The following is a 16235-nucleotide window of genomic DNA, read 5'->3' on the forward strand; positions in this document are numbered from 1 at the left end:
AATTTCCTTTGTCGCTAGACAGACCCACACTATAGTTCCATGTTAAATTCCCCTTGTCGCTAGAGTGACCCACGATTTATTCCCATGTTAATTTCCCTTGTCGCTAATCTGACCCACGATTTTTCGCCATGTTAAATTTCCATTGTCGCTAATCTGACCCAGGGGTCTCTGTAATGCTAATTCCCATTGTCGCTAATGTATCCCACCTTACTACTTATATATATATATATATATATATATATATATATATATATATATATATATATATATATATATATATATATATATGCAGTTCTAAAATTATTTTCTGTAACAAATAAATACTGATGAATAACTTGTTCTTGATTAGTTTCACGATTCAAAATACACCATTCAGTGGGGACTAATGTCCTGTTCATGGTCTCTCTCATATCGGTATTCAGTAATGTGCAAGTTGGGTTCTTTGTTAAATTAAATAATTTGTGTTTTTATTTAATCTTTTTTCTTCTTCTTCTCCTCTCAGACAAGTCATATTATTGGCTAGTCGTTTTTTCCCATTCGCTGGAATGTCTTAATCGTTGTTACAACTGTTACGCAAATCTTGCAATGTTTATTTTCGCCCTAGAGAATTGTGCGATAAATATTCTTACTTTAAATACTTCCAATGACACATTTAAACTTGTCCCCATCGTAATCACATCCATAACCACCACTACCACCACCACAACAAAAAACAATTAAAACATTATGAACATCATCATCTACTTGATCATCGTCTTCTTTTTCTCAGAACGAGTTTTTGCAAAGATTGATATCGTTGGCATAGTTGATCTAAAAAAAGCAAGCAGAATCTATTTTTCGTCACCTCCCCTTCGCTCGCCCCTCAGTATCTGCTGTGAATGAATTTGGGTTTGCAAGCTTCAGCAGACACGTTAATAATATCCAAACAAGTATGCATAACACAGAGATGCCTAATTCCCACAAGTAAATCTAACCTCATCATCGTTCTATGTGCCAATTTCTGTTACACCGTAATGCTGATGGAACAAAATATAAAAATCAATGAAATTAATGGCTACGTATTTTACTATCAGAGATATCTTCCTTTGTTAGTGCATGCGCATTATCGAACCAATCCTTACCCGACATGAGCAGGAAAATGCAATAAATATTATGCTGCTAAACTCTTTTAAATTCAATTTGTATATCAAATACAGGACAAATAACACGCAATCTCAAATACACATCCTTATCTCGATGCTGCATTCGAATATTATTCCGATATAATATTTTATCCTCCATGACCCCCATAATATTGAATGCAAAAATAGAACGTTGTTTCAGATTGTTATTGGTTGTTATTTTTGTGTGAATGGGCGTTTCTGAATTCGCTACACAAACGAATGAAAAAGGGGCGGAGTAGAGGCAGAAATGCCATTGACGTCAATAGGGACTAAATAGAAGTTACCACGCAACGCTATCTTAGCCAATGGATTTTTCTGCTGGCACCTGCCAATCACTCAGACTCGCACCTAACTGATGCGCGCGAAATTCCCACCCACGGAGGCCCAATAGTTGAGCAAGTGAGCTAGATAGTCCCACGTGCAGTTCTATTCAGTTGCGGTGTAGTTAGTTAGTGTAGTAACAGTAGAAAATGAAGATGGATGTTCAATCTCAGCAACCCATCACAAATGGAACAGAGGAAATACCAAATGACCCAGGGTATGTATTAAGTTTACATTGTATGTCTTTGTCGCAGGGTGTTTGTTCCGATTTCTGCAGATCATCCCTTTCATGTTACCGACTGACTCGTTCGAACTAGGTCAGAGGTGTCGACAACCAAGATGGCCCGACTGATCTGTGATTTTTGTTCTTTTTTTGCAGGAAAATGTTCGTAGGAGGTTTGAGCTGGCAGACAACGGCTGGTAAGTTTTCAGTTAAAAACCATTTCGCATGAGTGTTTAGCAGTTTGTTGGATTTTACGAAAATTTAAACCAATCAATTACCGCTGCGGATAGTAATAGATTCATTATATAGCGCGTGGTGTTCGGATTTCTACGGCATCGATAAAGGATATGCTTTTGTTACATAGTTGAATGCCATTTATTTTCCAACTTTCTAGAGAAACTAAAGGAGCATTTTGGTGTATATGGCGAAATTAAGGAAGCTATGGTCATGAAAGATCCCACCACCAAACGATCTCGGTAAGTACCGCCAATCTTTTGCCTTTGTTTACACAATTTGCCAATTTATTGATAGTTCCCAATTTAGAACTGCACGTGACTGATCCCGCTGAAAATTGCGCTGCTCTTAGCTGTTTTTTTTTTTTTTTTTTTTTTGGTGCGCGTTTGCGTATAATAGTTGGGTATGCGTCACGTTTTCTTTATTTTTATAGGCCAGATTGTTATTGTTTTTAGTCTTGTATTATGTATGAATAAATTAATTGCTTCAGCCGAGTTGGCTGTGCTGCAATTGCTTTCAAACTGTCGAGACCAAAACACTCGCTATGTATACACAAGTAGATTTATAAGTAGTATTGTTACAACTATTATTATTAATAAGAAATTTACGTTATAAAGATTATTGATTGCAAATGTTGTATGGGAATTTCAGACAAGATAATGTTTGCCCTTGCTGACCATGTTTAAAAGAATTTTCTTAGCAGTACATGTAATGTCATTTGGCAGTGTATTTAATTATTTTTATTTTATTTTTTTTAATTTTTTTTTGTAAATGGATATATGCATGTTTACTGTTAAAGATCTCTACATCAGCACAAGTAGTTAGATTTCAGTTATAACTAAGCCTTCAGATATAAGACCCGTTCTGTCACTACAGACAGGTTATCAGCAGATATACAAGCCAAAAGTCCAGAGTGTATATAAATATCTTAAGATGTGGAATTTTTTGGTTAAGAATATTAAATTTATTTTAAAAATAATAATTTTTATAAGATATACAAGCTTCTGAAAGAATGGAAAGTCTTTTCTTTTGCAGGATTGTTACCTTTTGCTATTGTTACAATTTGAAAGTTACCAGGCATAAAACTGCCACTTGTGTAATGAATGGGTGTGGTGGTGTAATCAGTGTGTAGTACTTGGCCTGAGTACTAAATGCAGCGCATGATGCATATGAATGATGAAGAACGTGTAGTTACTATACAGTCTGGTTTTAGCAATCATTTCATTGGGCTTCACCCTGGGGGAAGTTGCCCATGCCTGATGTAGAATGTCTGTGACTTGTCCTTCTGTAGAGTTTGAAATAACAATCCTGATTCCCTTTTGAATTCTAATAAAAGTAATTTTTAAAAAAAAATTGGCAAGGTTATAATTCTCTTGTGAATAAGGTCAGCAAAGAAAGAAATCACATCATGTAATGTTTTATTGACAAAGACAGAAAGTTGGAGGAACTATTTGTATAAGACCCAATACCATACTTTGGGATATGATTCTGTGTGATCTGTTGCCGGATGATGGACATATCATTTGTAGAATTTCAGTACATCTCCAGTGTATGCAGCTTGGATTACCAACTCTGCATACATTCATGTTATGTGAGCTGAAACAGTATTGAAATGCATGGGGATTGTGCACGAGGTCTGCAGAAGTCCTAGAGACTCTTGGAATTAGATTTGTCAAGAATAGTTTGGGGAAATGTTTTTGAGATAAATCACATTAACTTGCATGACTCCTGGGACAAGCTCAGATTTGGTTGGGACATGCTTCAGTTTCCAAGGTTCTTGCATGCTGGCACCTCTAACATGAGGTGAACTTGTGTTCTGTTCAGCAAGTTTTATACCCATGGTCTTGTATATTGGCACTTTTTTTTAAAACCCCATTCTATTAATTGGCCACAGATTTTTTCATCTTGTAATTGCTGACAAGGTCAGTCATTCATTTGCTCTTGCGAACTTGATAATGTCAATAATTACTATATAAAGAAAGTTTTTGCAAAAATGGAATCAATATTTTTATATGTTATCTTGTAACTTAAGTTTTAATTATAATTGTATATGCCAGGGTTACACTGACCTTCAGGTCCTAACCCATCCTTTGGAATTCTGTCAGCTTGTAATGTGTTATTTGTTAATAATATAACAAGTGAGATGTGTTTGGAAGTTACAGATGCTCATTTCACAAGGTTTTCTATAAGGAGGATTTTGGTACAGTATGGTAAACATAAATGCATAAAAAATAAGTGTTCTCAATAACAACGGTCTGCTTCTCAAACATTTTGATACAAGAAACTTCCATTCACTTTGGATTAATGATCATCCCTTGCTAGAAGTTTGTTACTGGTTGTTTAATTTTTCAATTCAGTGTCTTTTACCTAAACATTCTAAATCTAGTTTGTCCCAAATCCTATCAGTTTATCTGTCTACATGTATATATAGGTTTTTGCTTTTATAACTGTATGTGCAGTTTAACCCTACTTTGTCTATATATCCATCTGCTCATAGTAGTTATATGTTTTATGACAAGTTTAATTATCAACATATGGTTTGAAGGTGCCATTAAAAATGGCCACAGCCACCATAAATGGGAGATTGATTACTGTCAGATTTGATCATAAAAGGATGCTTTATGGGTCTCATTTCTGCTGAACGAATTGCTGTTGTTATGAAATCAACTTGATCCGTTATTGAAAATAGCTATTTCCATTTGAAATTTAACAAGTCGTTATGTACTCAAATTAAACAGGTTGTCCTTCCAGCTCATTGCTTTTCAAAAATATAAAGTTCTTGAAAACAATTTGATACACTACAAAATAACCTGTCAATTGACTTTGTTCATAGAATTTTAATGTGCATTTTTTGATGATGAGCTATTTTTAAAGGGTAGATTAATGAGGCTGTAAAATAAACACTACTTGATGTGGACAATGTTGACTATTTTAGTTGCCATTGCTTACCATTAGTAATTTAGCATTCTAACACCATACTGATTTGCAGATCTTGTGTTGGAAATTTTTTTGAGGTATCGGTTTACATCTTCTAGCATACATTTTTAAAAATAAAGTTTTTTATTTACAAAAATCACATCTTTTTCAAACCATTGTTGTGCTCGTAAGCTTTTTAGGACATTCAAGATTTAGACTGTTAATTTTTTTCTTGCCAATTTGCCATGACTCTTGGTTTCTCTCTCAAGATAAAGTTTGTTTTATGACTGAATTTCTTTCTCTCTTGTGTCTAGGGATGGTCAGTTTGGTTTAACAACATACCTGATTGTTATTGGATTCCAATAAAGTCATGTACCATGTGTTAGCCCTTATATTGTATGCATACCACAGTACAGTAAAACCTGTCTTGAAAGACCACCACTTCTGCCAAGAAATATTGGTCTCTTCTAACAGGTCATAACACTATATAATCGATAAATATATGCATGGAGATTCTGGTCTCAAGACAGGTTTTACTGTACATCACGTCATAAGGAAACACCACATTAGAGTTTACAATGTTTTTTTCTTTGTACATTTCCAAGAGAATTGCGCCCAAATGTGTGGTGTGGTTTAGAGGCCTTTTCTAGAGTTAATGCAGAGGTGATTCAACTTGTGATATGCAATTGAGGTGTGATTATATGAGGTGAGCATTATGTGGTAGTACAGTAATACTGTACCACGTTCCCCACTTCAAAGGCCTGTGGTATTAGACCTTGAGTTCATAATGATGAATCTATTGTCCATGCTGACATAGGTCATCTTTGTGTGAAGTCCATTATCAGATTGTTTCTTGTGCCCTGTTCATCACTAAATAATGAATTATATATCTAGGACTTTACATGAATGGCATTTTTGATTTCTCACTTAGAAAGGATTTAATTGATTTTAGCTTACCTTGATCACCCTTTTATGATTTTTCTACCACCATTGTTTCAGGTGCATATATAATACAGACATGTTATGCTTCAAGCCAATCATAGTATAGTGTCATGCAGGGGAAGTTTGATATTTGTGATTTCTATCAAGAGGTTCTAACATGTTGATGCATCCAAATCCATCTTTTTTGTACAATAGCTGTATTTCAAGTACCAGCTCCTTTCCACATTGTATACTACAGTGTAAATCTAAATATACTTTTGTTAAGTTTAATATATAAATATGCTCCATTACAGTTGTTTCTCTTGTCATTGGTTTGCTCATTCCAAACAAGTGATTTGTGGTCTGTTGAACCAATGTCCAAGTTCACTTCAGCTTTCAAAAGTCTTTGTACCAGCATATTTTTAAACTGTCCAGAAGTACATATCTGGTGTCAGGTACAAAAGTTCAGTTATGCTGTATCACTACTTCAGTCAGAAGTCATGGTTGTGCTAGTGTCCTTGGTTATGTATTCATTATACATGCACCTGATGTCTATTTTAAGGTGTACAGGTATGCAATTGGGCTGCACCATTGACTGGTTCATTTTGTTTACGTTACACTTGGGTCACCATGGTGAGACAGTTACTTGCTCTTCTAGGCCTAGCCCTAATTGGCGGGGGAAAAAATTGCTTCTGTGGTACCCATGTGACACATAAAAGCTCCATGAAAAAGAAAGATAAAATATGGTTATGGTTGATTTTATGCTGAATATTTTGAGTGAACCCTAAACTAACTTCCAGAACATAGTACTCTTGTCAAACAAGCAAAATCTTTTTGATTCCATTGGCAGATGGAACTGTTTTATGGATTTTGATTTGCTCTGGCCACATGCAAGATCACGTGGTCAATGATCACACATAGAAAACATACAGGAAAAGTCACCATCTTCAGCAATAACTCTTATGTGCTTATTTGCTAGGCAGCTGACAGTGAGGAAAATATAGATACGAGTAAATTTTGACTGTTTCAAAAGTTCACCATATTTGCCAAAAAAGACCTGTCTGTCTTGGTCGTGTGCAAATTAAGATTTTGTTGAAATGGACTTGATGTAAGCATTTGAAATTGTGTTCTCATAATGTGAGATTATTTTGGATTCAGTGACATCTTGCATTCTTGTTGTTTGAAAATTAAATATATGTACATGTTTGTTCATTTACAGTCTGACAGGAAGGCAGTTGGCAAAATAGACCTTTGGGGGGTGGGTGGGCAGGAGGTGGTTTGAATATGTCATTCAGTTTTGGTATTTTTACCTGTTGAAATTTTTCACACAAGGTTTATTCTTGTACTATATTTAGTATATGAGCTATTACACAGCATTGGGAATAGATTCTTGTAATTATTTTGCATTTACTAGCCGTAATACATAACACATTGATGTGGATACATCAGCCCACAGTGTGGGAGCCCCGAGTGGTCTAACGCGCTCACCGTTACGGATCACTGCCATCTCACCTCAGTCTGCATGGGTTCAAGTCTCGGGCTCGGCCAATGTAAGATTGTGGATATTGTCACTATAATGCAATTCAGTAATACACTGGCTTGGTCCATGTGTAGAACTATCCTTTTCAAGGATGCCATTTATTGGATGTGGATTGCATCATCCAGGGCAATCAGGTGATTCAGTATCCTCCCTCCTTACCACTCCAAAATTATGGCATGTGGCACAGGGTACCAATGCCCTCTCTGATGCCTAACCAATCCCTAATTCAGAGTATATCAGTATATGTTCTCTCTATCATGGTCATCCAAAGTAGGCATTTCAGCAGGAGCATAGCACACCTTCCCATCGAAATGGTTGAATCCTTGGAACTGAAAGCCAGGTTGCTTGTCATCATGTTTTCATGTGCTGACATCATGTCATCTGCGTCATTTAGTGTGCTGTTAGAGTATTGATGGAAGATATGCGTATCAGCTGTGATGTTGCTTTTGACTTCTAGATTCTTATAAGGTCTTGATAAACCATAGTAAACACCTTTTAAGGCCTGCTCCATTTGAAGCCTAGACTCCAGAGATGCTCCTAGGGCATGTAATCATGTGATTTATGCAACATTTGTGTGAATTTGTGCCTTTGGAAAGAAGTGATGCACAAGAACTCTCACATTAATTTGAATTCGTTTACCATTTTTGTTCTGCTCCCCTCATATTTTTTTTGACAAGGGGGTAAATTGCCTCTTATAATAATATCCTGTGAGCATCTCTGAGACGATCTTCGGTGGACTCGTTCTTATAGAGGCTTTCCAAGACTTGCTTGATCATGAACATAAATCCTTATGTTCGTGGTCCTTTGCAATAGACCAGGAAGCATTGAAATGTGAATCACCCTCTGGGTATAATCCACTAAGTGTTTGAAACAGATGTTGCACCAGTTACACAATACACAACAGCATACTAGACCTCCTCAGTCAGGTTTACAGCATGCTGGAAATAGCTGCTGCGTACTTCGAATGAGGAAGTTCTCAAACCCACCCTCCTTTCCTACAGTTGGAGGGGATTGTTGAGCAGACATATGGACCCAAACCCTTTCCTGCTGTGCATCCCTTTCCCAAACATCTCTAGAGGCATGTCTCATTTCAGCAGATTATGACTTTCAATATGGCATATCATGAGATATTTGCTTGTATTGCTGATGAAAATATTAAAATTTTCACCCTTGAGATTCATCTCATTGATGTAATTGATGAAGTTTGTTAAAAGAGAAACCTTGTAAATTCTCACATAAAATATAGGTAGTGAAATAATTATTTTTCCTAATTCACTGTAAGAAAACATACTGTGGAGGGGAAAAAGTCACCCCAAAAATATGTCCATGGTGGAATTTTAACTTGTTTCTCTTGCATGACTATAGTATTTGCACTTTCCTGTTTCTACCAGTTTTAAAACAAATTTCATCAAGGATGTAAATAATACATTTCATCAATTTATAATTTCTAACCTGATTGTCACTTCAGGTCTCAGTCAACTTGTTAATGTTGAGAACCAAAATGAGTTTATTTAGTATGATGGTCACCATGTTTGCATGGATGTGTGTGCATCTGTTTTTAAGAAACATCTCTAATATGGTTCACAGTTTTTAATAATCTCTATTATTAAACAATTTTTGGAGTCACACCCCCTAGCTGCAGTCAGGTAAGAAATTATAAATCATTAATTAAATAACAAAGTTTTCAACATTTTTTATATCCTTGATGCTTTTTCTTTTAAAAATTAGAAGGGGTGATGGTTTACAAACACTTGGAGAATGCTTGAATACTACAATCAACAAAATAAAGGTGAAATAATGAAAAGAATAATTAACACCAGTGAAATGTTAATTATTTATCTAAAATAACTCAATTGACAAGGGCAGAAGAAAGAAATCAGTACATACTAAAAAAAATAAGAGACTTCAAAAGCACTGGAAGAGGGACTTAAATGTGGACTGTGTGGCTATTTTTTTTTTTTTTGAATTGTCACTTGTACCTACACTGCTAGGAATCTCGTACATTGTAATCAAATAATAACTATGATATCACTACCTGTACCAACAGTAAATGTACACAGTTTGCAAATGTGCAACAGGTGCTTTTACTTTATTCAACGCAGTCTTAAACTTAGGCACTGTGACAGATATTAGCATAATTCAGTGCTGTCCAACCTGCGGCCCGCTGATTTTACATGACCCGCCAGAGCTCGAGCAGTTATATAGTTGTTGCTTTTCAGTTTTCTGCTGTGGCCCTCGGCTTGAAGAAAAACATTTTTCAGTGGCCCATGGTGTCAAAAAGGTTGGACAGCACTGGCTTAAATGAACGAATACAGGGCAAAAAAATAATTTATTGTCAGTAGCCTCTTATAAAAATCACAAGTCATGTGCTGTCAGTGAGTCTCGGGGATGCAGGCACTGTTAAGTCGAACCTTGCTCTAGGTGATCTCTCAGCATATGTGCTGTATGTCAATTTCAGCGTGGGAAACGTGTGTTTATAGCGCGAAACCATCTCGCTTGGTGTGTTGTAGTTTACTGATGAAATTATGGTTCCATAATTAAGCGGAAGTTTGGTAATTGTTTCTGATTAATTTTCCTCATTGTATTGTTAAAATGAATATTAATGTGGAAAATTGTCACATCTTACATGTTCAACAAATTTAAGGTATTCTGCATAGTTGTATCCACGTGTCGTATTATTTGATCGTTCTTGTAGGGAAAAATGTTTAAACCAATTTTTATCATGATACAATAATTTTCTAATCAATCATGTGGAAATGATGCATCAGTAACCTAATATATATCTAAGACGTTTAGTTATTTCAGTTAGATTCCTGTTTGTGACTGTTGGAGCGTTTGGCTATTGAGACAATAAAATTAAAAACATGCAAACTAATTTCTTTCAGTATTGAGTCGATTTCTGTATTTGGTATACTGCTTTGCAGCTAAAATGGATTCATTGGATGACATGGGATTGATTCCTTATCATTATCTCTCTTTTGGTCGATCAATAAATTGAGTTTGGTCTCTACATGTATCTCAGAATGGTTTATTGCTTTCTATTGCTTATTATGAAATCCTCTACTTAACACTAAACAAAAACTTAAAGTGTTAATGGACCTATTTTGATTACATTTGGTGAAATGAATCTTATTTTTGTTAATAAAAAAATCTCAGTACTGTCTTATCGGAATATACAGATGCATTGATCCTTATTTATGTTGCGGTTCACACAATCTGCTTCGAGGATGGTAATTGAGAGGACTTTGTCCTCTTCAGTAGCCATTGCAAATTAACAAAAAGAAGCGATGACAAATAATATGTATAGCTTGGACTATGTCCTGACTTGGCTACAGCACCACCTCAATACCAAATATGCGTCTATTATTGAACTTACCGCTCTGCTACAACGCCAGAATAAATATGAGATACTTTATGTGGCAACTGCTCAAACCGTTTTATATGGAAAAATATACCCATACAGCAGTGAAAGTTATATATATTCAAATATCAAGGATGTACATCACATAATTTAAAAGTTCACTTTCCCAGTCGTCTTGCGCTTTTCTAACAAATTTAGGAGATTGAGTCTTCTTTTCCTTGTCCTCAGAGCTGACTATGTTTCTTTGGAATCTGAAGGTCAGAAAATAGAATATACTTTTTCATGCCACTGTGATTTTAAAGTTCTGCTATATGCAGTGAGTGTTAGGTCTGTTAATTTTTTTCTGAAAGTTACTGTAATTATAACAGTCGAGGTTTTCAGTGTTTTGCCAATTGGTGTAAATTAATCGTGAATAAAATACGATCCTATGCTGAAAACTGGCTACCTGTGAAGCCATATATTAGTGTTTTATCTGATTCCAAAGTTTTATCTGATTCCAAAGTTTTAAACATCCTGCCAACTGAAGTAAATTACCACTATAACAGTTCAAGTTGTCAAGTTGGTCCACTTACTTTCACAACCTGCTTCACGAGCCACCATAATGATATGCTCCAGTTCTGACCAGTTGATTGTAATTTGTTGTCCAAACATACCGATGCTGATATTTGATCAAATGACAGTCCATTCATGTCATAATTGTTTCCTCTTCCTCTGTCATAAACTTCAAATGTAATCTCAAAACAATTCGACCTAATTCATTGGCACCTAAGCCTGGTATGACATCAGTGAACTGTTAGCTCCGTCCATTTCATATATATCTTCCATTAGTGTGATATTATTGGATGTCAAGGTATAAACTGTTGTCATGAAGATGTCAGTCAGTGCCTTCTACAGTATGTTTGTTGTGGACATTGTACTCTTAGTCAGTAAAATACGCTGGAGGCGAATCAAGGGTAATTAAGATTGATGCTCCAGCCCAAATCTGCGTGCATGAAAAAAGGTGTTCAAGTTGAAATTTCCGTGCATGAAAAATGAGCCATTTAAATTCCAGATGTCAGAACCTGAGGGTATGCATCTATTGAACCCCTGAAACCCCAGAGCATCATAAATGGCTAACTCTTCTATAATTTTCATTATAATAATAATAATGACATATAGTCCATGAAGTGCCTCCATTTCTGCAACCGAAGTAGGTGACCTCTGACTTCTCACTACTTTTTTTCTTCGGCATAGCTGTTTGTTTCTGCTATCAATGACTAGAATAATTTTTGGGAAAAAGATTGCAAAAAGAAATATATCTCCATTTCATTTTCATGGAAGTGAAATGTTGGCCCTGAATTTGCAGTAAAATTGCCCTCGTGTTTCGACAGTACAAGGTCATGACATATTTCATTCTAAAATTCGGATAAATCTGAAATGTCAGATGTCAAAACAAGACTTTCACTAATGTCTATCCTTTGTCTTGAATCTGATTGTTAAAGTCATTGTAATTTGCAATTGTCTGAATACATGAATCTTACCATTTTGTTTAACTGTCGCAACCTACCTTGTTTTGAGTGGAAATTTTCACTTAATAGGCTGTAGAACTACTAATAGTGCACTTTCATGATTTTATGTAAGAACAACTTTCATTAGCTAGTATTGATAAAAAGCCTGGATGTGTGTTTGCATTTTGAATGCAAAGCTTTAATATGGAACGTTTCTATGTGTGTTAGGGGATTTCCCAACCCTAGATGGAAATGCATGTACGAGTCAACAGGGACAGAGAAAGTATTGTTAGCGACTTGTACGTGTCTTTGGGGATACAGTGTTATTTTTAGCATCACATGTGTTAGCAGAAAGTTATTAACTATTTTGGAAAATGGACCACAACTTCAAAAATCTTTTGGTTTTTCTCTGTTCTTGTCATTTTAATGCTGTGACCTCTCGTCAATGTTGCATTATTGTCTGGCTGACTCTTATCCATGCAGCTCCTAATTAAAATTTAATTCATTCCCCAAACATAACAGATTAAGTTACCAAGCTGTTGTGATCCTAGTCAACACATAAAACTTAATGTTGATGTGTCACACTGACCATGAGAGAATGTACTGTGAAATTATCTAGAGAGCTATTCTGTACCATCACAAAACGTTTTAAGTCAATATTTAGTTATATAATGTTATTGACTCTTTTGAACCACAGTTGCTGTAATGTAATTAGTAAAAATTAAAAATCCATTTTGAAATATTTCACTAATTTTATGTAAATGACAAATGCCAGTTGTACAGCACTTGAGAGAAGTTCTAGTGTTTTAGGAGAATGAAAATCATGCAAGTTGCAGATTGTAGCGTGTCAGCACAATGACTATCTCTTATGCGAGTTTTTTAAATATAGAGATATGGTGAGATATCTTGCTTGATCTAATGTGGTTTTGTTCAATAGCCATCACATCTATATTATCGTGTCATTGAAGCCAGGTACACAAAGTGGATGACAAAATTCAATTGTTGAAGAGGTGAATGATAAAATTGCAGCCTGCATGCTTGACTTGTTGGCTATCTAATTGTTTACTGGATAGACACAAACATTAGTCTGTCATATGCTTTGTTTTTTTTGGCCTTGGCATTTTCTTAGTTGAAATTTATTTAGCTCCTTGATCAGGTACAAAGATAAATGAACTGACTGATCAGATATCTGGTATTTGCCAATCGTAAAGATGCTCACCTGTCTGACTTGTACTGACATCTAACGGTTGTCCTCGATACAGGTACCTTGCAAAGCCTGTATCTGATTTCTGTTTGGGTCTGCTTTTTTATCTTTTAAAGCTGTGGTGTGTAAAACACAGCAGTCTTTTGAGAATGGGAATTCGACAGAGAGGAAACACAAAAAATTGGATGAGATAAAGTTAATTTTGCTTATGAGTGAAGGCAGGTTTAAAGTTCCAATTTTTGTATATGTAGAAGGTACAATGAACATCGTTTTATTTTTCTGGTGTGTGATGATGGTACTGAAATAGAATTTATTTGATTAGTGGTCTCTCTGAATGTGCATAACAAACTAAACTTAAGTAAATTAGTTGTACAACATCTCCTGTTTTGCAGTTGCATAAATAAAATTAGTGCAAATTGTAAAACACTTTTTGAAACCAAAATATCACATATTTTTTGGTCTGAAAATGTTCACGATACTGTACTATGTAAGATGAGTCTTCCATTTGCATGCTGTTATTTTGTTTGAAACATGACTAAACAATGTCTAATAAAATTCTGTATACATTGCTTGGTTTTTTGTTTGCCATTAGCGGGAAAATGATTGTGTAAATTTTTATTTTGTTCAGGACTACTGCAGACAGTTTTGGAGAGTTATATTTCAGTAAAACAAATTTATGTTGATAAGAAGATAAATATGTATACACTGGAATTTTTGCAGAAAATTAAGTTGTAGTAATTGCATTCAGTACAGATGTGGTTGGACCAAAAAAAATCTGTTTCAGGTGGGCTGAATGCCTGTGTTTCTAACTGCTGACCGTAATACTTTTTTCAACCCATGGTTAAAAACATTTCACAACATTTCTTTGTGTATCTAATTGAATCAGTTTTGCACAGTACTTAGAAGTGCTTAGTACACTATATATATATATATCTATATATATAGAGAGAGAGAGAGAGAGAGATTATAAATTGACTTGGAAGGCTGTAGTGTTCACACATGTAAATGGTTTAGTTTTCATTTACATTAATAAAACATTTACAAAATCATCACCTTTGTAGACAAACATGCACATCACTTCATTAATGCAGTAATTACCACTTCCATTTATATATTTCCATATTTCTGCTTAATTGGACAGTTTGGTTAGATGACTTCACCGTTTCTGTAATAAATATTAGTGTAATTCAAATTCTTAGGATGAACTACATCAGCTGTGTACATGTATTTACATATTTTTCTTTCGAGGACACAGTTTTTCAGGGCTGAGTTCTCACCATTTTCTCATTATTTTCTTCTTTTCTGTTTCAGGGGCTTTGGCTTTGTAACATATCGTGACCCGGCTAGTGTAGACAAAGTTTTAGCCAGTGGACCTCATGAACTAGATGCTAAAACAGTACGGTAGCTTTTTCCACAGCTTTTCCACATAACACTATTCTTACACATACTAGTGCTACTATTTCATGATATCATATCAGTAGAATAATTTATTGTATACATGTACTATAGCACCAGGGGTTGTTGTGCTACATTTCTTAACTTTTCAACAAAGATTATGATACTTACGAAACTGGAATTGGTTTGAACGCTCATTAGCACTAGAAATAGTAAATAGAGTGCACAGTAACACTATTTGAAATTAAATACTAGGGGTAGTTGTCAAATTTGATTTGTGAAAACAGATTTGAGGACATTCTCAAATTTCCTCCATTATACAAAGCCTTTTTATGTGACAAATCAAGATGTGAGTGTATTTTGGTCCCTATATGCCAACTGAAGACAAGCACCTTTTCAGAGGTCTTTTTTTAGAAGAATTTTTTTATATAGATGTTTATTAAGCAGGATTCAGAAGGTACATGTACCTTGAAAAGTATTTGAAAATAAGCCCCGGTCCTTGAAAAATATAAAATTTATCGGTAAACAAATTTTCTTTCCATACCATTATGTCATGTGGTCGAATTAACTTGCTGTTGGGTGGTTTACAACATGTGACCATTCAGATATTTATAATTGCACGCTGACCTGATTATAGAGAGCATTAATAAGTGTGTGAATCTTATACAATGACCATTTTTTGTCTGTTTATTTTCTGTGGCAGCTGTACATCTTTGTACTTTAAATCATGGTGAATCAGCTGTTCAAACTCTCAAAATAAAAGATAATGAAAAATACACACACAAATATTCACAATTTGTTCTTATTGTATGTCCAAGCTTATGATTTTCGGTGTATGATCTAAAATTCACAAGTCTGGTGGAAGTCCATTATTGACTTTTTGGGCATCGTGGCCAAACTTTGGATATAATTTTACAGCCATAAACCTGATAACAGAAAGGCTGCTTTCTACACGATGTACTTACATGTATGTGTAAATGTACCTGTAAAATTTCTATGAGCAATCACACAACAGCAGATTTAAAACAGATTTAAAACAGACACAGTGACACGCTGCATACTTTTGTGGAGGATGCTTTTAAGATTTGATTTTGTCTGCTGCGGACAACTTCAGGTACACATAAATAATGCAAATTGATATGTACGTGGTCATCTGATGTGTCTTTGTGAAGTGTGTCGGAGAGAGAATGTTGGCTTCGGCAATCTCTGTAACTTCTGATCGCTACCAAATATTCAGCATCTCAAGAAAATATCAGACAAATTATATGAAAATGCAGAAGCTACTGAAAAAATCGCCTTTGTTACACAAGCTAATGCATTGAAGAAAGAAAAACTGCACAAGCAGTCAGAAATGGAAACTGTCGAAAAGGAAATTGCTGACCATGTTAAAGAACGTAGTAATTAAAAGGTCAGTGGTTGTAGTGTGGTTACTGTGTACAGATTATGTATTTGAGTAGATTTAAAGAAAAG

At 35.1% G+C, this 16235-nt stretch overlaps 1 protein-coding gene across 5 annotated transcripts in view; it reads left to right on the top strand.

Moving 5' to 3' along the window:
* Positions 1 to 1552: 1552 nt before the first annotated feature.
* Positions 1553 to 16235, top strand: part of LOC149775704 (RNA-binding protein Musashi homolog Rbp6-like) — a 202698-nt gene continuing 188015 nt past the window's right edge. For all 5 annotated transcript variants that reach the window (XM_089944434.1, XM_089944437.1, XM_089944436.1 and 2 more), the window contains exons 1-4: positions 1553 to 1701; positions 1864 to 1904; positions 2102 to 2183; positions 14682 to 14766. In XM_089944434.1, the coding sequence (XP_089800560.1) occupies positions 1634 to 1701; positions 1864 to 1904; positions 2102 to 2183; positions 14682 to 14766 (276 nt within the window). In that variant the 5' untranslated portion in view covers positions 1553 to 1633. The remainder of the gene's footprint in view (positions 1702 to 1863; positions 1905 to 2101; positions 2184 to 14681; positions 14767 to 16235) is intronic.

The sequence above is a fragment of the Sinohyriopsis cumingii genome, chromosome 19 (genome assembly GCF_028554795.1).
Source record: "Sinohyriopsis cumingii isolate HCF-2022 chromosome 19, ASM2855479v2, whole genome shotgun sequence".
Taxonomy (NCBI): domain Eukaryota; kingdom Metazoa; phylum Mollusca; class Bivalvia; order Unionida; family Unionidae; genus Sinohyriopsis; species Sinohyriopsis cumingii.